This window comes from Leuciscus leuciscus (assembly GCF_965113295.1).
Source record: "Leuciscus leuciscus genome assembly, chromosome: 2".
Taxonomy (NCBI): Eukaryota; Metazoa; Chordata; class Actinopteri; order Cypriniformes; family Leuciscidae; genus Leuciscus; species Leuciscus leuciscus.
The window spans coordinates 40,270,725-40,296,363 of NC_138726.1; the positions used below are offsets into that span (position 1 = coordinate 40,270,725).

General features: G+C 37.7%; 1 protein-coding gene across 3 annotated transcripts in view; it reads right to left on the bottom strand.

The window, feature by feature from the left end:
• Window positions 1-25,639, bottom strand: part of mettl15 (methyltransferase 15, mitochondrial 12S rRNA N4-cytidine) — a 119,409-nt gene that overhangs the window by 43,565 nt on the left and 50,205 nt on the right. For 2 of the 3 annotated variants that reach the window (XM_082162607.1, XM_082162608.1), the window contains exons 3-5: window positions 21,865-22,001; window positions 5,028-5,219; window positions 1,738-1,916 (exon numbers count right to left, since the gene is read on the bottom strand). In XM_082162607.1, coding sequence (XP_082018733.1) covers window positions 1,738-1,916; window positions 5,028-5,219; window positions 21,865-22,001 — 508 coding nt within the window. The remainder of the gene's footprint in view (window positions 1-1,737; window positions 1,917-5,027; window positions 5,220-21,864; window positions 22,002-25,639) is intronic. The other variant, XM_082162609.1, reaches the window with a different exon arrangement.

Here is a 25,639-nt window from a genome sequence, read left to right on the forward strand (position 1 = left end):
AATTTTCATCAGTGCTCCAACAAGTCTGCTTCTCAACAAGTGATCAATAGTGGGCTGATTGGTGTCTCTTACAGTGATATTAAAGCATGACCAGCAGCTTAGACAACTGTTTAACCATGCTGTCAAAACCTGTGAGCTGCTACAAATTAGTCTGAACGTTTTATGGTAAAGCTGGATAGATGGCTTCAAGGTGTATGAAAGGGGTTGGTGCGGCTTTCTGGGGTCAGTGAGGGTGCGAGTTACTGGCTCTAAGCCAGTTTTGTGCTGATGCTCATTATGATTCAAAGTGGTCTGATATGTAGAAAGCTGATCTGAGCATTGGGATTGAGGGACCCTTTCCTTAGGGAATCTGGATAATCTTCTGTCACGCCAGCTGGGTTCATACTGATGAGAATATTACACTGCCGTGACTTCGTCTCTTCTCTAATGTGTTTCACTAAATAGAGCGGATTCCCCATTTTAACATGGAATAAACCCTTCCAACCAGTAACTAATGTAGATCAAAAAAAAAAAAAAATTGTCTAGGATTTACTTTGAAACAATTTTCACTTAGAAATTGCTAGTGAATTTCACAAATAATTATTAAGAAACAACAAATAACAATTAAAGTACAGAAAAGTAGAAAGGTTTATTTTGCTTATTTTGTTACAGTGTAAAAAGCAAAGAAATATATGATGCTAAAGAAAGGAAACGTGTTAATCAAAAGGACTGTGACTGGTGACTATTACGATACACCGTAACCAAGGTGGAGTCAGGTTCTGGAACTCGCCTCCAAAAGCAAGGGCAGAGAGGTATTGTGGTGCTTCGGTTGCTCACGTAAGGAAACAGAGCTCATAACAGGGAGAACTCCCATGATGCCCATTGTTATGATGTCTAAACCCCTCCCTTTCCTCCATCATCAGCACTGATAAATACACACGTATACAAATGCACACATATCATCCCACCTCCTGGTCCATCAATTGCTTCCCTTGGCAACGGTAATGCCGGCAGCCCACCGCTGACCCCCAGGGACCCTCGGGAGTCAGAAGCTTCCAGATTGATTGGAATAAACATTGTTGTTGACTCGCTCTACTCTTCAAAGAAGATCAAACAACTGCCCTTAGTCACACCTGTTCTCCCGGCATGACGCATGTGCTTGCCTCGTGCTACCGTCATCTTCTGAAGTGACTATCTATCTCATCGCCAGCGTCGGGCTATGGAAACAGCGCCGGCAAAAAAAAAGCAGACGATAAATATAATATCAAAAAGCATCGAGCTGCCGCAATGTGGTGCGTGTGACGCGTGCGTTTGGAGAAGTGTGTTGGTGGGGGTGCAGTGAAGGGCACGAAAAGGGAGGGAGCGAGTGTGAGAAACAAATCAAAGGGTACAAGGAGGGGGGAGTCTGGGGGAGGAGAGGATGGGAGTGCGAGTCTAAATACGAATTAAGGAAAGGGGCTAAAAAACGCATTGAACCTCACCTGCAGGTTTTCCCTACTGCTCCCTAAATCGCTTCGTTTTTTATTAATAAGAGCCTTGTCAATCACAAGGCATGTGTTGCTGATGGATACTCAGACAGTGAGAAACACGCAGCTGAGTGGGGGGGAAGGAGAACGGCAGAGATTTCGGATTAGAAAATGCCATCTTTTCTCCCCTTCTCTTTTTCCAGGACAAATAGGTCCCATAGGGAGAGTTTGCATTAATATCGCTCTCTCTCCAAGCCTCCCTCTAGTGTAGGGAATTAATGAGGGGGGGTACCTGCTACGATGCTGGCCAGTTGCAGGGTCCGGCCGATGGGGTAGACGCTGCGTGCCTGTGCGATGGCCGCCGCAATTTTCCTGGTGTGCCGCTCCTCCCCATACGCGGCCAATATGGACGCAAGCGCCTGTTGATCTAAGGCGTTGACCACGTCAGCAGCGCAGGGCATGTCGGGGTACCTACGCACAAAGAGGAGCCCAATTAAGCAGCTTGACGTCACAAGTTCCTGGCTGACAGAAGCCAAGCCTGACAGCTCTAAGACACCAGTGAAAACCCCTCCCACCCTTCCCACTCTGGGAGATGTGGGCTTGAGATCTATAAAAAGAGAGAGAGCGTGTGTGTACATGAGAGAGAACAGGAGGGAGAAGCGGTTAGCGACAAATATAAAAATATCAAATCATGATCTGAATTATGCATTCGCTTTTGCTTTCTTTAGGAAAATATGTGTGCACACTCGGGGAAGAACAAAGAAACCAGGGTAAATGAGACATAGTTACACACCTACATAACGGGGACATATATCAGTTTACTAATACGAATAAAACTTAATATTTCATCTAGTCAGTTTCAGTCGGCAGCTGTTCAGCACACTTGTACATACACATTGTACTGTGATTCATATACTCACAGTAATTCATTTATTCCCTAAACATCTTGACTCAGATGTTCAAGTCATCATATTTGTACTTATGTAATTATTTCCTGAGATTTGGGTTTGATACTTTGGATTCTGAATGACACATCTCTTTGTCTCTGTACTGACTGTGAAGGAAACAAAGAAAGACTGAGCTCTCAGGTACACAAAAACTAAATTGTGTACAATTTACTTTCAATCAATTTTCACCCAGAAATTGATCTGACAAGTAACACAATGAATTTAAATGTGAAAATTTTGAAGTAAAAAATACTGAAATAGTATTTTCTTATAAAGCATACTCAAATAAATCTTTGTTTTATTTACAACTTCAAAATATATATATATTTTTTGTGTGTGTGTGTGTACTCTCACTGACACTGGAAAGTGAGCATGGGCAAAAGCAGTTTCAGTCATTAGTCACTTGGAGTCAACTTTATCCATAAAAGGCATGCAACACACCGAGAGATGCATGATGAACCTTTTATCATAACCTTTCTTTTGGAACCAACGTCGTTCTGGATCTCACATTATCCTTGAATGTTTTCTCTCCTATTTAGTTTGTCATTCATGTGGGCACAACTAAAAGCACAGAATGAGTAACTCAAACCGGGAGACATGCTGATTAATGCAAGGTATGCTCTGTTCTTCTTGAAGGCCAGCTAGATTCGTCTGACAGCGTCATGCTGTCGTAAAGTTTAATTATCACGTAAATAAAGTGTATTCAGATACCATGGGCAGGACCTGGAACGACCTGCACTATTTCTTGCCCTTTCTCTTTTTCCTTTGGGTGTCTCTCTTTTTTCAACCATTTCATCTCGCCCCCAGAAAAAAAAGTTCAGAGTCAGTTACAGTGGGTGGGATTTCCACCTCATTATCACAGTAAAAACTTTGACAAAACTTCCTAATAAGAGAGGAAGGTTTCTCACTCTTCTTCAAATCAGAGGGAAACAGGTTTGCATGTGAGGTGTAATAGATGATGTCGATGATAAAACAACTCTAGGGCTGTGTCTGAAATCGCCCCCAATATCCTTAAACAGGGCACTATTTGAGGGGACAGCAATTTGTAGTGGTGTCCAAAACCATAGTGGACGTTATCGAGTGCACTCATTCAATCCAACAATGCACCGCAATAACGAGTGTACAACCGATGTACGCTAAGCGACTAGAGAATACCCATAATGCACCGTATGAGAGTCGCGAGTTGGATGAATTCCCACGTCTGACTAGAAGATGGCACCTGCAGCTGAATCATCCATCAAGAGACTCCTTGACATGAACTGCATGTGTCAGATAAGGAAGACATCCAAAAACGTGTATACTGTTGGTGCTACTCCAGAGACAGGGATATGAAGCACAACTCTTTTTTTATTAAAGGGAAGGTTTTATTAAAGATAGCAGATCAAACTGTTGGCATGTGGTTCCCAAGCCTAAATAGTGCCATACCACAGATTATAATACAAGAGTATTATTTGTTTAAAAATAATTGGCAAGTCTATATAGTTGTATAGACTTGGCAATTATTCTGCGTAACACACAAGAATGAACCTCATTCGTTCTTGCGTTGGTGAGTTGATGAATGTTTATTAATAAAAGCCTAAATTTAATCTGTTCATCAGTGATCGAGTCTCTTCAGAAAATTTGGACTAAACCACTCAATTCATATGTTCATTAGTTTACAATCTTTTTATTAACTTTTTAAAGCGTCAAATTGGTAGTTGTGTAGCGGTCAATGAAGGGACAGAAATCTCTCAGATTTCATCAAAACGTTTTGTGTTCCGAAGATGAACGAAAGTCCTACGAGTTTGGAATGACGAGGGTGAGTAATTAATGACAAAATGTTCATTTTTGGGTGAACTATCCCTTTAAAAATTGTTAAACTAAAATTGCTCACGTGTATTGGATTAAGGGTATAATAAGTATATAAATAGTATATAAATCACAAAACAATTATAAATAATCATTACTGAAAGCCAGACGTTTTTTTTCTTTAAAATCTTTTAGTGATCTTTAGAGAAACTGGGGGAGTGACTATTGCATCAGAAATGTGTCACTTTGCTCACAGCTGATCTAATTTTGGTTTGAGATCTTTTACCCAGGTCATAACCTGCCTCGGAGCAGGTTAGCCATTGATTGTAAGTTACTATGGTGATGAACAACAAGCCACTTTCATGGAGCCATTTTCACCAAACTAAACAGAAACATATCTGTCTAGCCACCTAAATTGGCTTAATTTAAAGGCCCCAGGATTGAAAACCACTGTCCAAAGAAATACCTGATCTTTGGGGGTCCTTCTCGCTACTTAAATTAGTTCTGTTCATTCACCTACAATCTTAAAGCTAACATTCCATGTGTTCCACAAAGCTCAGTCTCTGAATCACCAGGCTCTGCAGTGCTTAGTCATCTTTTCATTATATTAAGCTGTAATTAGGTTATGCCTTACACCTGTTCAGAATCAGTTTTGAATAGCTATAATAGAGAAGCATGGAGACTCTGTAGATGTAATCAATAAGCGTGTGAGCCAAGAATAATAACTCTGACCATCAGTGTATATCGAGAGTGAATCAGGCATTACTAATAGCATAAATGATTCTTGAAACAACAGTGACAATGAGTCCTTATACTGAAAAGAAGTAAGACAAGGTAGTAGTCGAACCTGTCTCTGTCCATCCTCATATCTAGCGGTCCATCCTTGCTGAGGGAGAAGCCCCTTTCTGCTGAATCCATCTGCATGGAAGAGCAACCAGCATCCAGAAGAGCAGCATCCACACCTCCTGGACCCAATCCCAAAGTTGGGAGCAGGTTATTCAGCTCACTGAACCTTCCTAGTACTGGCTTCACCTGGCCCCTTAAAAAAAGTAGAAAGTATAAGATGAAGACGACAAGGAGTCACAATTGTGCTTTTCCATACGCTCTTATGCATATATATATATATATATATATATATATATATATATATATGTGTGTGTGTGTGTGTGTGTATGTATTAATACATTTTACTCCAGTCTTCAGTGTCTGTCACATGATCCTTCAGAAATCATTCTAATATGCTGATTTGGTGCTCAACAAACATTTCTTATTATTAGCAATTTTGAAAACAGCTATGCTGCTTTATATAGAAATTTTAATATAAATATAAAATAAATGCTGAACTCTCTCTCTCTCTCTCTCTCTCTCTCTCTCTATATATATATATATATATATATATATTGAAAGTTCAGCATTTATTTTTAAAAAGAAATCTTTTGTAACATTATAAAGGCCTTTGCTGTCAATTTTGATCAATTTAATGCATCCCACATTTTTGAAAGGTAATTTTTTTTTTTTTTGAGGTCCAGTTATAAAGTTACTCAAGGTTTCCAACACAAGAACAGTCATAATTTAGTTCTCCATGATCATTTTTCACTCTCTCTCTCTGCTAAACATTCTGATTTCTGCTTAAGTACCTTCAAGACTTACAGTGTGAAGTGTTCACTTCATGTGAAATGAGTAACAGTGCTTATGGGTTGTGTTTGCTGTCAGATCTGACATAATTTGTGGTGCTGCATCTTTCAGTAACATTGTTTGCAAAGCCTGCATTCATTGTGACACTGATATGTGCCTCAAAAACTGTTAAGGTCAGACTAACATGGGGCCTGATCAGAGGCATTGTTAAAAATAAACATAAGCCATTCATTTATAATGCTGGAAGCCAGAAACAACAAAACCTTTTGTGAACTTTCTCCATATCTGACTCTTATCATTAGTTACAAAATAGAAAAACAGCTTCTGGTGTTTAGAATAACAATATCTGTTCTGATTCCTCTTTATAACTTCACATTGGGCCAAGCTGTTGAATACCAACTCAGTGGCGTACCGCAAATGCTTGAGTGTGTGATGGATTTTTTAATGAATTGTAACTAACATTTGTTTTTTTTGCAGGAACAGCATTCATAAGCTTTGGAATTTTAGATGTATGTTTCCCCTTTGGTGAAAACTGTAAAAATAACAAATATGGGAAATGAAACTAGACAGATGTCTAAACTTGAAACCTTGATTATGAAGTAACAAGAGGGCTTGTCTATGAAGAACCAATCAAATTGTAGGGAAATTATGTAATGTATCATGTCATTTTCGCCATACCCCTATTCTATAAAAACTGTTGTATTCGTGTTTACTGGTGGGATTCTCTCTGAAATTTGTCTGAGATCCTCCGGCTTTCTTCTTCTTGGGGGAGATTGTCCGAGAACTGCTCTGGAAACTCTCCCGGCCGTAATTAAAGCATTTAAAGGACATTTGCTGAAGTCTGTCTGTGTATTATTGCTGCGCAGCAAGTCAGTTAGGGAAGCAAACTAGTTAGGGGAGCAAGTTAGTTAGGGGAACAAATTAGAGTATAGGATTAGACCACTCAGCCGACGTCGATTAGGGGAGCTTAGTTAGTTAGGGGAACAAGCTAGAGTATAGGATTAGCACCCAGCCGACGTCGACTGTAGACGCGCTAGGGTATAGGATTAGACTTGGCAGACGTCGACATCGACGTCGACATGCTAGTTAGGGGAGCAAGTTAGTTAGGGGAACAAGCTAGAGTATAGGATTAGCACCCAGCCGACGTCGACTGTAGACGCGCTAGGGTATAGGATTAGACTTGGCCATCGACGTCGACTTGCTAGTTAGGGGAGCAAGTTAGTTAGGGGAACAAGCTAGAGTATAGGATTAGCACCCAGCCGACGTCGACTGTAGACACGCTAGGGTATAGGATTAGACTTGGCCGACGTTGATGTGTAGACGCGCTAGAGATAGGAAACTAACGTCAACTGTAGACGTTTGGGGTCGTCGATTGTAGACGAGACCCAGGTACGTAGTTAGGTTTAGGGAAAAATCTACCACAAGTGATAGTATTGGAGATAAACCATGGGTTCTTACACCATGTCTACACCACGGCGCAACAGCAGAAATAAAACGAGGCATCGATTTACTGTCGGGAATTTGTCGTGCCGCTTTCTGTCACGCCGCATCCACTGTAGACAGCATCACTGATTTGAATGGGTTCTATTTGCTTTTATCGAGTGTTATGTTCGTGTCTGGTGTTGATATATGGTAACTGAAACTAAAACTATTAAAATATTTTTTTTAAATAACTGAAATATAGCTGAAATAAATTTACGAAGAACAATTTACACTAATCAAACATTAGATTAAAATATTTGAAAAATTAAAATATGTTGCCTTGGCAACTAACTGAAATAAAAAAAAGTTGAAGTTGAAGTACTAAAATGACTAAACTAAACAACTAAAAAAATAAATAAAATAAAAAAGCTAAATAGAAATATAAAAAAATATATATTTAATAAAAATTACAAAAGAACAAAATTACTGAAAGTAAAATTAAAATGACAACTAAAAAGAATTAAAAGCTAATGAATGATAATAATACTAATAACAAATACTAATAATAAATACTAAACACTAATAACCCAGATATGGTGTATGGTAAATTTTTTGTAAATTTGCAGCAAACAAAACTCAGAAAAATTTTTATTAAAAAATGTTTTAAAAAACGTGATCATATATTACTGAACATACAAAATTCAAAGTATATTCTTTTAGGATTCTGACTTACAAAGGCAACCAATATTAAACAGAAATGTTGTATGATTCCTATAATTTTCTACGTTTAAATTCTTAAATGTTATAATTTTGTCTTCATTACATACCTGATAGATATAATTAATATATGCCGCTATTTGTTTTAACATTTTATAATGGGCAAATTTCATAAAACAATTGTCATGAAACAAAACCGATCAGCAGTGATATCCATCATATATTTTTGTATATTTTCTTATGCGTAAACATTATGAGTAAAATGTGAATTCATTTTCATTTTTCTAATTTAAAGTTGTATAGGACCGCAATATAATGTTATAATCTTCTTTGTACATAGTAATTTCTGCTTTATATAGAAATACAGTGGGGAGAACAAGTATTTGATACACTGCCGATTCTGCATGTTTCCCTACTTACAAAGCATGTAGAGGTCTGTAATTTTTATCATAGGTACACTTCAACTGTGAGAGACGGAATCTAAAAAAAAAATGTTTTACAAATTAATTTGCATTTTCTTGCATGACATAAGTATTTGATCATGTTACCAACCAGTAAGAATTCCGGCTCTCATAGACCTGTTAGTTTTTCTTTAAAAAGCCCTCCTGTTCCCCACTCATTACCTGTATTAACTGCACCGGTTTGAACTCATTACCTGTAAAAAAAGACACCTGTCCTCACACTCAATCAAACAGACTCCAACCTCTCCACAATGACCAACACCAGAGAGCTGTGTAAGGACATCAGGGATAAAATTGTAGACCTGCGCAAGGCTGGGATGGGCTACAGGACAATAGGCAAGCAGCTTGGTGAGAAGGCAACAACTGTTGGCGCAATTATTAGAAAATGGAAGAAGTTCAAGATGACGGTCAATCTCCCTCGGTCTGGGGAACCATGCAAGATCTCACCTCATGGGGCATCAATGATCATAAGGAAGGTGAGGGATCAGCCCAGAACTAAACGGCAGGACCTGGTCAATGACCTGAAGAGAGCCGGGACCACAGTCTCAAAGAAAACCATTAGTAACACACTACGCCGTCATGGATTAAAATCCTGCAGCACACGCAAGGTCCCCCTGCTCAAGCCAGTGCATGTCCAGGCCCATCTGAAGTTTGCCAATGACCATCTGGATGATCCAGAGGATGAATGGGAGAAGGTCATGTGGTCTGATGAGACAAAAATAGAGCTTTTTGGTCTAAACTCCATTCGCTATGTTTGGAGGAAGAAGAAGGATGAGTACAACCCCAAGAACACCATCCTAACTGTGAAGCATGGAGGTGGAAACATCATTCTTTGGGGATGCTTTTCTGCAAAGGGGACAGGACGACTGCATCGTATTGAGGGGAGGATGGATGGGGCCATGTATCGCGAGATCTTGGCCAACAACCTCCTTCCCTCAGTAAGAGCATTGAAGATGGGTCGTGGCTGGGTCTTTCAGCATGACAACGACCCGAAACACACAGCCAGGGCAACTAAGGAGTGGCTCCGTAAGAAGCATCTCAAGGTCCTGGAGTGGCCTAGCCAGTCTCCAGACCTGAACCCAATAGAAAATCTTTGGAGGGAGCTGAAAGTCTGTATTGCCCAGCGACAGCCCCGAAACCTGAAGGATCTGGAGAAGGTCTGTATAATAATAATAATAATAATACATTTTATTTATTTGGCGCCTTTCTGGACACTCAAGGTCGCCTTGTATGGAGGAGTGGGCCAAAATCCCTGCTGCAGTGTGTGCAAACCTGGTCAAGAACTACAGGAAACGTATGATCTCTGTAATTGCAAACAAAGGTTTCTGTACCAAATATTAAGTTCTGTTTTTCTGATGTATCAAATGCTTATGTCATGCAATAAAATGCAAATTAATTATTTAAAAATCATACAATGTGATTTTCTGGATTTTTGTTTTAGATTCCGTCACTCACAGTGGAAGAGTACCTATGATAAAAAATATGATAGACTTCTACATGCTTTGTAAGTGTGAAAACCTGCAAAATCAGCAGTGTATCAAATACTTGTTCTCCCCACTGTATTTATATTTATATATATTTAGTTTCCACACAGAAACGAGATTCACATTTTACAGAGCTGAATAAACTGTGGCAGGTGTTCTGCCTCTGTAAGGCTGGTTACCTAGGCACTAAGTTCTTAGTGGGTGTCCAAAGACTACTGCAGCTCATAAGCTGTACAGGGAGGGAAAGAGAGATAGACCAAATAATATGTGTCCCACAGGGAAGGTAACAAAATATCATTTATTTATCACCTTGGAGACCAGAAAATGAGAGTGGTGAGAAAGCACTGTCGTAGCTTAAACTTGAAAAACAGTAAAAAAAAAAAACTTTAAATTGAAAAACAGACACACACACACACACACAAACCAATGAAAATACAAGGGAACGTGTACAAAAACGCATGCATGCGAAGGCTACACAATTACTGTGACCATCGACGCACGCATTTGTAGGGGAGTATGAATGTTAAAGCATGTGCGCGTGACGTTTCATTTGACTTGAAGTGGAGGTGTTGGTATGACGTGAGTATTGACGATGCCTCTGTAATCCTCAGTCATTCAGATGGAATCGTGGGCGTTTTTTTTTTTTTTTCACTATTGCTTTAATTCACTTTCTTTGCTTTATCTGAAGGGACTTCACAGTTATGAGTAACACAGGCACAGTCTCGTCTCAGACCACACACACACATAGCTACAAATAAATGAATACAGTTTAAAAAGATCAAGATGAAGCTGAAATATAACACATAAGCATTCAGGCATCATCTCAGTCCCTCCTGACTCTCTTTCTCCCTGCATCTCCTCCTGAGTTCCTTCCCCAGCACCGAAGAGCCATCCATTTTTCATGTGACCTTTAGACAGCCTGTGTGCAGAGAACAGCCCAGGTAGGCAACTATAAATCAGACAGCAGAGAAGCAAATGAGGTAGAGAACACTAGGGGTCCCATGCAGAGGTGGTTAATTTGACCGCGTTGGCTTTGCAGTCATGCTAAACACGTGGATTCCCCTCCCTGACTTGTGCTAAAATCTCTACAGATGAACAAAAAAAGTGCGGAGGAAGGGGGAGAAAAATCACCTCCTCCACCTCAGAGGTCATCAAAGGTCTTCTTCACCCACTCATGCGGCCGGCTGAAGGCTTTACCCATAGGACTCTGGGGTGCCTGCGTCCACACACCCACGGCCAGCTGAAAGATCAAGGGTGAGGGAGCTGCTCGGCTCTCGCCCCCGCTGCAAGGGCTTCCCTCAGTTCTCTGTGAAGGGGCTTTCTATCTCTTTCTCGCTCTCGCTCCTTCCCTCATCCTCGTTAGCTCAGTACCTTCATTAATTTGCTGGAAAATCTATAGTGAGGCATTCTCTTGCCCGCCCACACAAACACATAGACTCCGCTAGAGCGGTAAGACCCCGTCCTCCCTCCCGGTCCATGGATCGGTGAGTTCGGAGGGAGAAAGAGAGAGGTTGTGACAGACAGAACGCTGCCTCTGCTGTTGCTTCCCGTGTCAATACGCAGTCAATTTAGGGCCTCACAGGAGCCAGACTTCACTGCAGTAGTTTTTCATTGTTAAGTGGTCTTCCTAATATGTAGATGCAGTTCAGGCGTCTATATTGGTACCAAAACAGATTTACCACATCGAACAACATAGCCTGAAACCACAGGCAATATGATCCTGAGCATTAAGTACAACCATTCTGAGTGGCCACTCAAGCTAATTAGGCTTCGGCACAGCAAGATTGTGATGTGAAATATACAAAACGGTTCTCAGATACTCATTTTGAGCAACAAAAAGTATTGTCTGAATACATAGACCAGTAGCAGTGCTTCTGCAAGCAAGATTTTCATTACAGAATTTTCACAATATACTCAAGATTTCCACTGTTGTATCTTGAGAGGGCTTATTCATGTTCGGTTGGGGTTTGATGAAATAATCTTATTTCTTATTAAAGATCACAATATTTTGTGGACTATTATACTTTATTTGCTGCTGCCATGTACACTGTACTTTATTAGACGCTTTATAATTACTCTATACAATATCTATTTTTCCAAAGCAAAAAAAAAACAATGTTTCATTTTTGTTGTTGATTTCACATGCAGAGTGAAAATGCAACAACATGGCTTGACACTGCCTGATCAATAACTGGGCAAAAACGCTGATTAAATTGAGTCCCTCAGCCCCTTCTCTATCCCCCATCTTCAAATGGCAACCTTTTCCCTATGCTACACAACTAAATCCAACAGCAAGAAAAGTTACATATCTCGACAAAATGGAACAAAACTAAATATCTCACAAAAATTACTATACAACTCAAACATAATCACACAAAAACATCACACAAAGTGCAATAAATAAAGGCAAAATAATAATGCCACATAACATGACAGAACAACTGATGCAAAGTAATCTATGAGTTAATCCTAATCAGATAACACTACAAAACTGGGTAGCATCATTTTTGATCATCTTGATTTAGATGATTTTTTTTTTTTATATACACACATACAGTGTGTATATATATATATATATATATATATATATATATATATATATATATATATATATATATATATAAATATATATTTGTTCATACCCCCTCCAGAGTCTGCAAGAAGTTCATCATGTACTGCCCTGATGAAACATATTTACTTGATATTCACATTTATTCCATATTAAATAATAGAATTTTCACAAATTATTTTGTTTTAAAGTTTACATGCTTTTTGTCTCCTCAAGCATCACAGTTTGAAATGTAAATATCTGTTATGCAGCTTCTTCAGGGCAAATCTTTTTTTTATATTCATGTTTTAAAATATTGGTTAAATATTGGACATTGGAAACGATAACCGAGGACAGATTGTTGTGAGACAGACTGCATTGGCCGGTGTTGTTAATGACACATCAGCAGGAATGATGTCAAACGTTATTGAATGAAATGACAGATAAATGATCTGATGTGTTGACAACTGGAGAGCCCGTTCTCTCTCTGTCTCTCTGTCTCTCTCTCTCTCGCACACACACACACTTATGTCACTTGTCAGCATGTCAATGGCTCGAGTGAACAATCACCTATCAGCCATCTCCCAGATCACCAGAATTCCAGTCACCATGAGTTTTTCTACTTTTTATGAAAACAGAAATAACACATTTGAAAATGCAATTTTTTACCACAAATTATTACAAATCCTTTTCAATTATTTCATCAAATAGGGAAGTTTCCTGAGTAACAACAGGCTAAAATTTCATATTTGGGCCTTGCTTCCATATAAACAGCTGATGGTGCAAAGGAGAGAAACTTTGCCGAACTGAAGGAGATATATCTTTGTGCATGACAATATGACAATAATGCCTAGCAACCTAGCCTGAGTGGGAGGTGCAATCTCAGAGTGTCATTAGGTGTGGAAGAGCCAACCGCTTCTTGGTGGATTATTTGTCAAGTACTGCATGAGAATAAGGTTCAAACCTAATGGGTGACAAACCACATGTGCTGAAGATGGGGAAAACCCACCCTATACTAGGTTTGAAAGAATCATTTTCAACATATAGTTATAAAAAGTTGGCAGAGTTAAAGTCTTATGCATTGACAGCATTGTGAACCCCTTCACTGAGGTAAAGTCATTATAACGCAGAACCCCATTCTAGCTGTAAAATCTGATTAGATGATCCATGTTTGAAGTCATGGTAATATGACCAATATGCACACATCAGTCGAGTTTAAAATGATTGTGGGACGTTGTTATAAAACATTAAAACTATCTACATTACTCATTGGAAGCACTGTTTATTGATTGTTTAATTGCTTATATTAAAAGGTGAGGCAAATCATTTTTATTAGGTGAAGCAAACCATAATGTGTTTCTTCAGTTTTTCTGCTTCATTGCACTTGTGCCATAAAACAGTTTAGGCATCAGAGACCGTAAATCACAGAGGCCACGTTTTTCTTAAAAAAAATTTGTTTACATGTATCTAGAGACCTCTTAAGTCCATGTATCTAAAGTCTTCAAAATATATGATCATATATTGTTTCACAGATATAAGGGAGTTTCTTCAACTTGAGGCAATTTTATATCACAGGGGCTGACTATTATTACAACTAACAGATTTTAATAAAAGAAAAGACAACTTTTTATTTTTGTAATATAAAGATCATATTAAACTATCTTGGAAACTCTGTACTGTGCTGTCATATTTCAAAACCCTTATATATAGATTTATACTTTTATATTTGCCCTAAACCATGATTTTTAATCTTAAACTATGAAAATTCACATACAAATATGAATTACAACATACAAGATACAGTATAACTTACCGAAATATATCGTGTCATGTAATCGCTCAATCAGTCTTTCAACCATGGAAAGACAATAAAACAGCTTGTAAACAATGTCACTTAACATTACATTTACCTCAGAAATGCCATTCCATGTCTATAGCTTGATAATTAGCTAGAAAGAAAAAAATTCTAGAAAGGGACATTTTACAAAAAATATACACTATATTGATGAATACACTAAATGAATCAATATCGAATCTAACTGAATCTACAATGGAATTTAATCGAAAGCTTGTAAATTGAAATTGAATTGAAGTTCACAAGGTCAGAAATGCCCATAATTGAATAGTTGAATCGATATGAAACACAATAGCTAACTGTCCTACATCTTTTTGGTGACACTTTATTTCACTTTAGACATTCTACCAATTATCTTTGCATCTACATGTCAACTTCCATTCAGTATTAGTAGACAGTCTGCTTAATATCTGCTAACACTTTATTTTGATGCTCCCCCAACAGACATTACTCATAGACTTGAAGTTACTTTGCGAATACTTTACATCAACTACTGTAAAATTTAATAAGTTGACTTTACTTAGAAAAAGTGAGGAAACCGATTGCCTTAACATTTCTAAGTAAAGTAGTGTATTCATTTTTAGTTGGAAAAACTTAATTAACTTAAGTAAAGAAAACTTGTTGGTCAAGTACTGTTAACTCAAAATCATTAGTTGTGTTAACTTATTATTAGTGTTCACATTACAAGGAAAATCTTAGGAAACCGATTGCCTTAACATTTTCAAGTAAGCTGAACTAAAAAAAATATGTTAAGACAAAAAGCAACACCAGATCTTAGCCAAAACATTATTTATTACTCAATTTTCTTCAGGCATTACAATGTACCAAACAATGCCATTCTGGCACCCCTTACATTCGAAAAAAAATTCATTAATGTAACAATATGCATTACAACAAATCATGACTGATGAACAAACAAAGAATATTGACAATCTTTTGACAAGAAACTGAATCTGACCCAGTAAAAATCTATGTTTGCTTAATTTTGTCACTTAAAAAAACATATTTAACAGAAATAAGTAAAACGTATATTTAAAAAATATATAAACATTTCTCACCTTTGAACACTTTAATCAAAAAGAATGTTGACTTTAGCGCAACAACAAGCTTTAAGGGTTAGTTCACCCAAAAATGTTAATTATTTCATTATTTACTCTAACTCATGACGTTCCAAACTCGTAAGACTTTGGTTAGACTTTGAAACAAAAATTAAGATATTTTTTAATGAAATCTAGGAGATTTCTGTCCCTCCACTGAAAGTCCAGGTAAACAAAACTTAAAAGATCCAAAAAGGTTATAAAAGGCATTGTAAAATTAATCCATTTGCTTTTAGCATAATGACCTTCTTGTATCTTTTAAGTTTTGGTTACCTGGACTTTTAATGGAGGGTCAGAAACCTCTCTGGTTTTCATAAAAAACATCTTAACTTGTGTTTCAAAGACTAACCAAAGTCTTATAGGTTTGGAATAACATGAGAGTGACAAACTGATGACAGAATTTACATTTTAGGTGAACTATACCTTTAACACAATCTCAAACAGCCTTTGCTTTGAAAGTCTCTTTTCAACTGCCATTTTTTTTTGTTTCGAGCAGGATGTTGGTCAAGCGGTGAGAAGAATACTTGCTTGATGCTTTTGATTGTGATGCGATTAAACTCTGCATTGATCTGTGAAAGAAAAAAGAAAAAAAGTTAAATACATTGGGCTTTTGGTTAATGTGTTAAAGGAATAATTGTTTGGTTTGCATCAATATGTTGGGAATTGTTTCTTGTTAAATTCATTTTTAATGCATTAAATAACTTGAATGAACACAAACAGTTTGTGTGAAGGCATGGAATTGGACTAGTTCTGGTGCAGCTCACATGTTTTAAGTGACACTGCCACAAAAAAACACAATACTCACATTCCCATTCTGTATATCTCATTCCAGAAAACAAATCCTGCAAATAAAGAAAATAATATTAATCTGTCTCATTCCACAAAACAAGCACTGCAAATTAAGAAAATAATATAAACCTACTAAATTCTTGCTATAAAGATTTATATATAACATTTTAATCTAAAGAAATTAAAAAAATTAAAAAAATAGATATAAAATATAACATCTATCTAAACATCCAAATATAAATCAGTAATCTATAACATTTTTCCTTCTAAATTGTACACACAATAACAATATCTAAAACATAAACTTTTCTTTATTGAATACATGCAGCCAAAAATCAGTAACTTGCAAATTCTAGACTGCTAATTTTGATTAGCACAATCCAACAATTTCAATAAAATAACATCACATCACATCCAATATCACCATGTAATGCTAAGTTATTTAATCTGATTACTACACAATCGATTAATGTATATTAAGCAATTCAAAAATAAAACAAACTGACAAACAAGCACCAACTCACCTTTCCGTGTGCTTCTCCCTTCAGAATCCATTTTGTATTGACTCCGCCTAGATGTAGAACTGCGCATGACCATTCTAAAATTTCACAGTACTCATTATTTTAAGTAGAGGATAATTAAATCTATTAAGTTTAATAACTTTCCGTGCTAAAAAGTTGTCGTTACTTAGTTAAACTCAGTAAGGTCAACAAACTTATTCAAATAAGTTATAATCACTAAATGTTATTAGTAGGATCATCAGTTACATTTTACAGTAATCCTAACCTTAACCTAACAGTCAACTTATACTGTAATGAGAGATGACAAAGTTGTAAAGTTACTTATAGTTAGTAAAATGTCTAAAGTGGATTATCTTTTTAACAAAGTCCAAACTTGTTAGACAACAGGTCAATTATGGTATTTTTCTCTACTTGTGCTTGGATTGCTGCTTACAGCCATATTTAATAAATGTAATTATTTAATGAACATTAAGTGTCTTTTATCAAATTACAGTACCATTTTTTTACAAAAGCACATTCATTACCCCTGCCTACATACAGTAATCCTCTCTCTTTCTCTCTGTCTTCTGTTATTCAGCACTCTTACTCCCGTCTCTTTTGCCTCCTAAAGCACTGTGGGGGTTTCCTAAGCTTCTCTGTGGCTCTGCAACCCACAGAATGAATTGAGAATATGCAAAACACTTACATAACAATTTTAAATTATTAACGTCTTTATGTGGTTAAAACAGAGCATCAGAGGTAGCAATGCCTTATGTAAGATCTTATATTATTAAAAAAAGACATGCTTCATGGGTGTGTAGATATGTGTGAGCGAGTGAGCGTGCTCCAAGTATGGCTTCATAATTGCTAAGAAACCAATCTATTTATAGTTTAGCAACCCACAATACTGACATCATCTAAACTTAAAAGGGTAAAGCAAAAAATGTAAGTTAACTGGCACACTCTGTTTCATAACAATAGAGATGGCCTCAGTTCCTTTAACTTCAGACTATAAAATTATTTAATGAAAAATGATCTGACGAAACCATCTAATTATATACTAGTTTCAGGGACACTCAGACTCTCAAGGCTCTGTTATTTAAGTAGGACAGGTACACTGTCTGTTTCTGTGCAAACATGAGAGTCAACATGAAAGGGACTTTAAAATTACGCACAGGCTACTGATAAACACTTGCCTAGCATTTCATCCCAGAACTAGCTGTAAATGACGGGCAATGATGCTGAACAGCCTGAAATTCCCCATGACGTAGTATGACGTAGACCAATGACAAAGCCAGTGAGCTTTATAACAAAGATGTACAATACCACTTTCTTTTCAATGCAACATGAAGACCAGTCGTAAAAGCCCCAAAATGTTTTATTTATGTTGGGAAAATAGGTAATTATTTTATATTAAATTATAATTATTCCAATGTAACAAATAAAATACTCATGTAAAATAAAAATAAAAATATGCAAAATTATGTAAAAAAAAGTTTTTTTAAAGTTTAGTATCATTTCTCTTTTGTTTGTCGTTTATTAACAGTAATACAAAAACGCTGAATTATTTATGAACTTTTACTTTTTAAGCAAGACTGCTATTTAGCTAAACTTCTAGCAAAGGTCACATAATCCTGCTACTTTTACTCTTGATTTTTTTCTGACTGTCTGTGATTGTTGTGTTCTATGTTAAAAGAAGTGGAGGGAGAAATACTTCCTTTTCCTAACAATGTCCCGTTTCCTTTTATCACGTCTCTTTATCCAAGAATTCTTGGATACACATTTTTTCAAGATATATACATAATAAAAATCAAACTTTCATATCAATACTGTCAGGTGAGGATCGACACTCAAAGGAAATGTCAAGATCTGAAGTATTGGTATTTTCAGATCAATCGGTCCACTAAACAGTGACTCTGTATGGATGAGGAAAAGTGGATGGATGCAGAAAATTGCTCAACTGAACTTATAATCAAATAGCAACAATTTCCCCCTGGGACAATGAAGCCTGACCTGTGACCTTGTGATATGTGTGAGTCCATAATGTCATGTTCAGATTGACCCTTTTCTTGAACATATGGCACAAGAGGACACTGACAGATTAGTGATATGTGCAGAATGTGGATGTGACAGAATATGTGGTGAGGATGTGCTTAGACACAATTGCATAAAAAATAGCACATTTGGCTAAAAACAGAGACCATCTTTTGGAGATTAAAGCATAACCAATAATACTTTTTTTTAAGCTAAGTTGATAGTAGTAAAGGAAGAGAGAGAAAGAGTCCACTGTGACCTGACATATTCAAACAAATCAAGCCTGACATATTCCACAGCACCAAGCTGCCTGACTCCTGTATCTACGTCACTGAGGTTCAAGGCAAGATGTTGATCGACTGCATTCAGCAGGGGAGCAAAGATGGAAATGTACAGGGGAAAAAATGCAGTCAGTCATTCAAACACAGAGAGTCAAGGTCTAAAACCTATCTTGTACAATGTTTGAGTTTGGTTTGGTGAATTGATCAAGGCCACCAGGGACTGGCCTCCCTGATTTCATCAAGAAATTTTAACAAGACATTTTTACAACAAGAAATCCGAGATGGAAAAAATACGATTATGTGTCCTCCAATGCGATAGAAAAACAATGGCATTTCTCCTCTCTTTTACTAAATGCTCTATCTCTTTTTTTAGTATGTAGTGAAGTGAGAAACTGTTTCTCAATGGGTAGTCACCCAGAGAAAGTCTTTATTAGCAAACCTGGCAAACATAATAAATCAAATAGCTTGTTTAAGCACTAACAGATGCTGTAAATTATTGCCAGACACAGTTAAAGGGTTAGTTCACCCAAAAATGAAAAATCTGTCAGTAATTGCTCACCCTCATGTTGTTCCAACCCCGTAAGACTTTCGTTCATCTTCGGAACACAAATTAAGATATTTTTGATGAAATCTGAGAGCTGGCTCACTCCTTCATAGGCTACTACGTAACTGATATATGACAGTACAGAAAAGTTAGTAAAGACATCGTTAAAATAGTCCAAGTGACGACAGTGGCTCAATCTTAAGTTTATCAAGCGACAAGAATACTTTTTGTGCGAAAAAATGAAATAAAAAATAACGACTTTATTCAACTATTCATTTTCTTCTGTGTGGGCCTCTGAGTGAGTTCACATAGTGAACAGCGCAGCACTTCTGGGTTGTACATCAGAACGTAAGCTCACTATTGGCCGATGCTGGTCATGTGTGTGATGCTGGCCAATAGTGAGCCTACGTTCTGACGTACAACCTAGAAGCACTGCGCTCTTACACTACGTGAACTCACTCAGAGGCCCACACAGAAGAAAATTAAAAGTTGAATAAAGTCGTTATTTTTTGGGGGGGGTTGCACACAAAAAGTATTCTCGTCGCTTGATAAACTTAAGCTTGAGCCACTGTAGTCACAGACTATTTCAACAATGTCTTTACTAACTTTTCTGGGCTGGCAGATATCAATTACCTAGCAGCCTGTGAAGGAGTGAGCCAGCTCTCAGATTTCATCAAAAATATATTTGTGTTCCGAAGATGAACGAAAGTCTTACGGGGTTGGAACAACATGAGGGTGAGTAATTACTGACAGAATTTTCATTTTTGAGTGAACTAACACTTTAACATTTGTAAATCCTTTTTTCCTTCAGTTTCTACCATCAGAATCCAAAGGAAAAGTGACAATCCTAAATTAAATATGTTCATCAAGTCTTAAAGACAAATGTCAAGCATATCACATGTTTGTGACACTGTTACGTGTCTCGCTCGTGAGCTGAAACACGATGATAGGACGACAGAAGGCCTGTATTCTGACAAAAGTAAAACATATCTTGATGTTATTAATTTATTTACTTAGTAAGTGTTAAAGTGACAAGGAGGTACTGAGGCAACAGAAGGTATTGAAATCATCAATGACGTGTTTGCCTTGGAGCATTACTGTAATTCTGTGTCTGATTAAGACTGTTTAAGGGAACAGATGCCAATGTCTTAACACCTTGCCATTTCAATCCTCTAATAAGAACTCAGAAAAGCAAACAGATGAAAAGAGAAAAAAGGAAAGGAGAAAAAGAAGCAAGAGGAGAATCAGAAATGAGAGAAAGGGATACAAAAGACGAGAGGTGAGAAAAAGTAAGATGAGATAAGAGAGAAATGGAGAAAAGAAGAGAGGAGATGACAAGAGAATAGACACAATGCGAGGTGAGACGAAAAGGAGAGAGGAGAGGAGAAGAGATGCGAGAAAATGAAATGAAAAGAGAGGAAAGGAGAGAAGAAAAGTAGAATGAGAATGAGAAATGAGAGGATACAAAGTGAGACAAGAGGTTAGAAGTAAGGAGACAGGAGAAGAAACAAGAGAAGGAGAGAAGACAAGACGAGAGTAGAGGAGAGGAGAGGAAAGAAGAGGAGCAGAGAGAGAAAGAGGATTGCGTGGGCTGCCTGCTCCTCTTACACAGCCATCCAATAATATTGGCTAATTGCATGATTTCTTCAGCTTCTCCAGCCTCTCATCATGAGTGGGAGTCAAAGGCCTCATTGGTGGAGTATATAGCTGCTGACAGAATAACTTGTACTGATTCTCTCTCTCTCTCCCTCTCTTATTCCTCTCTCCTGCGTTGGTTTCTGTAGCAGCGGTCCCTCTGAGACAGGTTTCCCCAGAATCCACGTAAAGAGGTATCTCTACCCACGCTGCAGAGTCAGGAACATCTCATTTGGAGCTTACTTCAGTGCTGCCTCATGCACACGCGCACACACCACACACCCGCAAAGCCCTCATGCTTTTTCCTCTGGTTCTCTTTTATTAAACACTAGCTCTATTTCTCCCGCTCTCTCTCTCGTCATCCTACACTCTCTCACGCAGGAAACAGGGGAACCTGCGTGGGCGGCAGCGTCTCTCCCTGTCACTGAAGCCTCAGGCCCCGTTGACAAATGAGACGCTGGGGCCTTTCGACTGAGCGTGGGTGAGAGCGGGGATTCTTTATCTGCACTGGAGGATCTCTCTCTCACACACACAAATAAAAACCAGAGAGCCCCGTGACCGCCACCCACTTGATTGCAACAGGGACAGAGCAGGTCACAAGCAGGTATTAAGACACATGTCGAGTTCCTGTGGCAGTTTAGCCGCTGCACCGTGTCCAAATTTGATTAAAGAGTAAACTCACGGGTATTCTTCAGCTAAACGCTGAGCCATTTGGAAAGCTATGGGGTCACGATCTGCCGCCACCACCATTACATCAGGAACCGATAGCAGGATGGCCTTCGAGTGACCTCCGGCCCCAAAGGTCAAGTCCAGGACAACCTGTTGAAATACAAAAACAGACCAGAAAGAGAAAAGTAAAATATTTTTTTCATGATGAAAACTCTTTTGGCTTGAACAAAGCTACTTAATGTTCAACCAAACATTGATTTTGCTCTAAGTATGATGCCACTGTCCATAAAGTGTCGCTACTTTTCAAAGAGGAAACACATTTGCGCATTCTACCTCTTTTTCTTCCCTACAAACACGCACACTCATACTAGAGACACTATCCTGTGTTCTCACTCAAAAGTCAATGCATGAGTCATCATCTCTCTTGTTGAAAGCGTCTCAGTGGTTTCTTAGAGCCACAGTAGCAGCTACACCTCGGGTCCATTTCCCAGAGCCATCCACCCACACGCCATACCCTAAACAGTACGAATCCATCCTTAATAGCACTGATACAAAATTGTTGTCATTAAAATGCCTGATAACCTCACCAACATGACTGATTCATTCACATCTTTAACTCAGAAACTTGTGTGAAGAAGAATCTTTTGGGGTCAGAACGTTCAAGGTTTTTTTGTTGGTTTTCCACCATTTTGTTGACCATTCTTTCACTTTGGTTACTTGGTATGAGAAGCCTAGAGTAGGGGTTCTCAAAGTGGGGTCCATGCCCCATAGCCAGTGGGTCCGCAAAATAAACATTGGACCCTATGGTTCCCATAATGCAGAAAACACGTACGGAATCGACGAATTCAGTCATAAAAATGGAATTTACAGTATAACATGTAATGTCACAGAATTTGGCCAATTTGGGATGAATATATCAAAATTAGGACTGTACACTAAAACATGTTACATTAAATATTAAAGCCCAAAAGACTACTATTTAAATATGAAGTCTGCATGTTCTGCACGTCTCTGTGTGAATGGGTGCTGCAGGCAAGCAGTTTGATCTGTTCACATACTCAAGCACGAGAGATGCTCGTGGCGTTTTTAGCGTCTGCATTCTCACTATATGAGGACATGAACTTAATCTCCAGAGCTGCTCTGAGAGTCACTTAACCAGCATTTTACCATTTAGTTTGACAAAACTATCGTCATCATATCATATGTACACAAGAGACTCAAAGGTCTTCACAACAACCTGATAAACTAAAAGTTCTCTTTAACATAAAGAAATTATAACAGAAATATATTACTATTGTAGAGTGGAATGTACTTCTCACAGTAATAATAATAGTAGTAATAATAATATTATTATTAATCACACATTTTGCTTCCAATAATCACACATTTTTTCTTCCTTAAATTTTAACAGTAAACCTCTGTTGTGCAACACTTTGCTAAAAAATAAAAGGAACTGTTTCATTTTCATTTGATTACATTTTAAAAGATTAGCCTTCATTTCATTACCGTATATTTTGATAATAAATTTGTATTAAAACAAATTTTTTTTTTACATTTCATAGTGCCCTGTTTTTGCAAACAATAAAAAAAAAAAGTTTAAGTTTGATGAATTCAAAAAAAAAATTTATATATGGCCCTAAAATTCAGATTTCTTAAAGATATATATATATATATAGGCTCATAAATGGGATTTACAACAACATTTACTTACAGGTGTGAGTCTCGAAATGTCCCGTTCACACAGCAACTTACAGTAACGTCTCGAAGACTGTCTGTATGAACGTGCAACAAGAGTCAAGCCTGTATTCTCTTAACAGTAACCATACACATACACACACACACAAATATACACACACACACATATATATATATATATATATATATATATATATATATATATATATATATATATATATATACACTCACCTAAAGGATTATTAGGAACACCTGTTCAATTTCTCATTAATGCAATTATCTAATCAACCAATCACATGGCAGTTGCTTCAATGCATTTAGGGGTGTGGTCCTGGTCAAGACAATCTCCTGAACTCCAAACTGAATGTCAGAATGGGAAAGAAAGGTGATTTAAGCAATTTTGAGCGTGGCATGGTTGTTGGTGCCAGACGGGCCGGTCTGAGTATTTCACAATCTGCTCAGTTACTGGGATTTTCACGCACAACCATTTCTAGGGTTTACAAAGAATGGTGTGAAAAGGGAGAAAAACATCCAGTATGCGGCAGTCCTGTGGGCGAAAATGCCTTGTTGATGCTAGAGGTCAGAGGAGAATAGGCCGACTGATTCAAGCTGATAGAAGAGCAACTTTGACTGAAATAACCACTCGTTACAACCGAGGTATGCAGCAAAGCATTTGTGAAGCCACAACACGCACAACCTTGAGGCGGATGGGCTACAACAGCAGAAGACCCCACCGGGTACCACTCATCTCCACTACAAATAGGAAAAAGAGGCTACAATTTACACGAGCTCACCAAAATTGGACAGTTGAAGACTGGAAAAATGTTGCCTGGTCTGATGAGTCTCGATTTCTGTTGAGACATTCAGATGGTAGAGTCAGAATTTGGCGTAAACAGAATGAGAACATGGATCCATCATGCCTTGTTACCACTGTGCAGGCTGGTGGTGGTGGTGTAATGGTGTGGGGGATGTTTTCTTGGCACACTTTAGGCCCCTTAGTGCCAATTGGGCATCGTTTAAATGCCACGGCCTACCTGAGCATTGTTTCTGACCATGTCCATCCCTTTATGACCACCATGTACCCATCCTCTTATGGCTGTTTCCAGCAGGATAATGCACCATGTCACAAAGCTCGAATCATTTCAAATTGGTTTCTTGAACATGACAATGAGTTCACTGTACTAAAATGGCCCCCACAGTCACCAGATCTCAACCCAATAGAGCATCTTTGGGATGTGGTGGAACGGGAGCTTCGTGCCCTGGATGTGCATCCCACAAATCTTCATCAACTGCAAGATGCTATCCTATCAATATGGGCCAACATTTCTAAAGAATGCTTTCAGCACCTTGTTGAATCAATGCCACGTAGAATTAAGGCAGTTCTGAAGGCGAAAGGGGGTCAAACACAGTATTAGTATGGTGTTCCTAATAATCCTTTAGGTGAGTGTATATATATATATATATATTAATTATTATTATTTTTTAATTTTTTTATATTTTATACATTTATAATTTATACATTAAATGTAATTTGTATTTTTGAGATTTATTAAAGACATAGCTCACCCAAGAATGAAAATTGTCATCATTTATGCACCTTCAGGTATTTCATAACTTGTCTGGCCACAAAATGAAAGTAAATGTTGACCAGAGCTATCAAATAAGATTTTCAAGGCAAGATTTTCATTTAACAACAAAATTCCAGTCTATTCTAGACACAAAACTGTTGAATGGCTCGAGAAGACTTGGGATATAGCATATTACTCATATTCGTATACTGACAGCTCCTGGTCATTGCTGGTTTGTTTGTAATGCAAAAAGCAGCTTCTTCAGAAAAATGTTTCTGTAAAATATTGTTATGCATAATTAAACTCATATACAGCTAAATATGAAACATTAGAAACACTGTGAATTCCATCAGAAATCTAAAACTACATTTGCTTCCTTGCTGGCAAAAACAGGAAGTGTTTGTATTACAGCATGTGGGTTCTTTTTGTTCTTCCTTCATTCCACTGCACACCGATTAACTTGTGAGACAGAGACAACATGCTCTAAGGCAGATGCCATAGGCCTACAGTTCTACTCCACTGCTG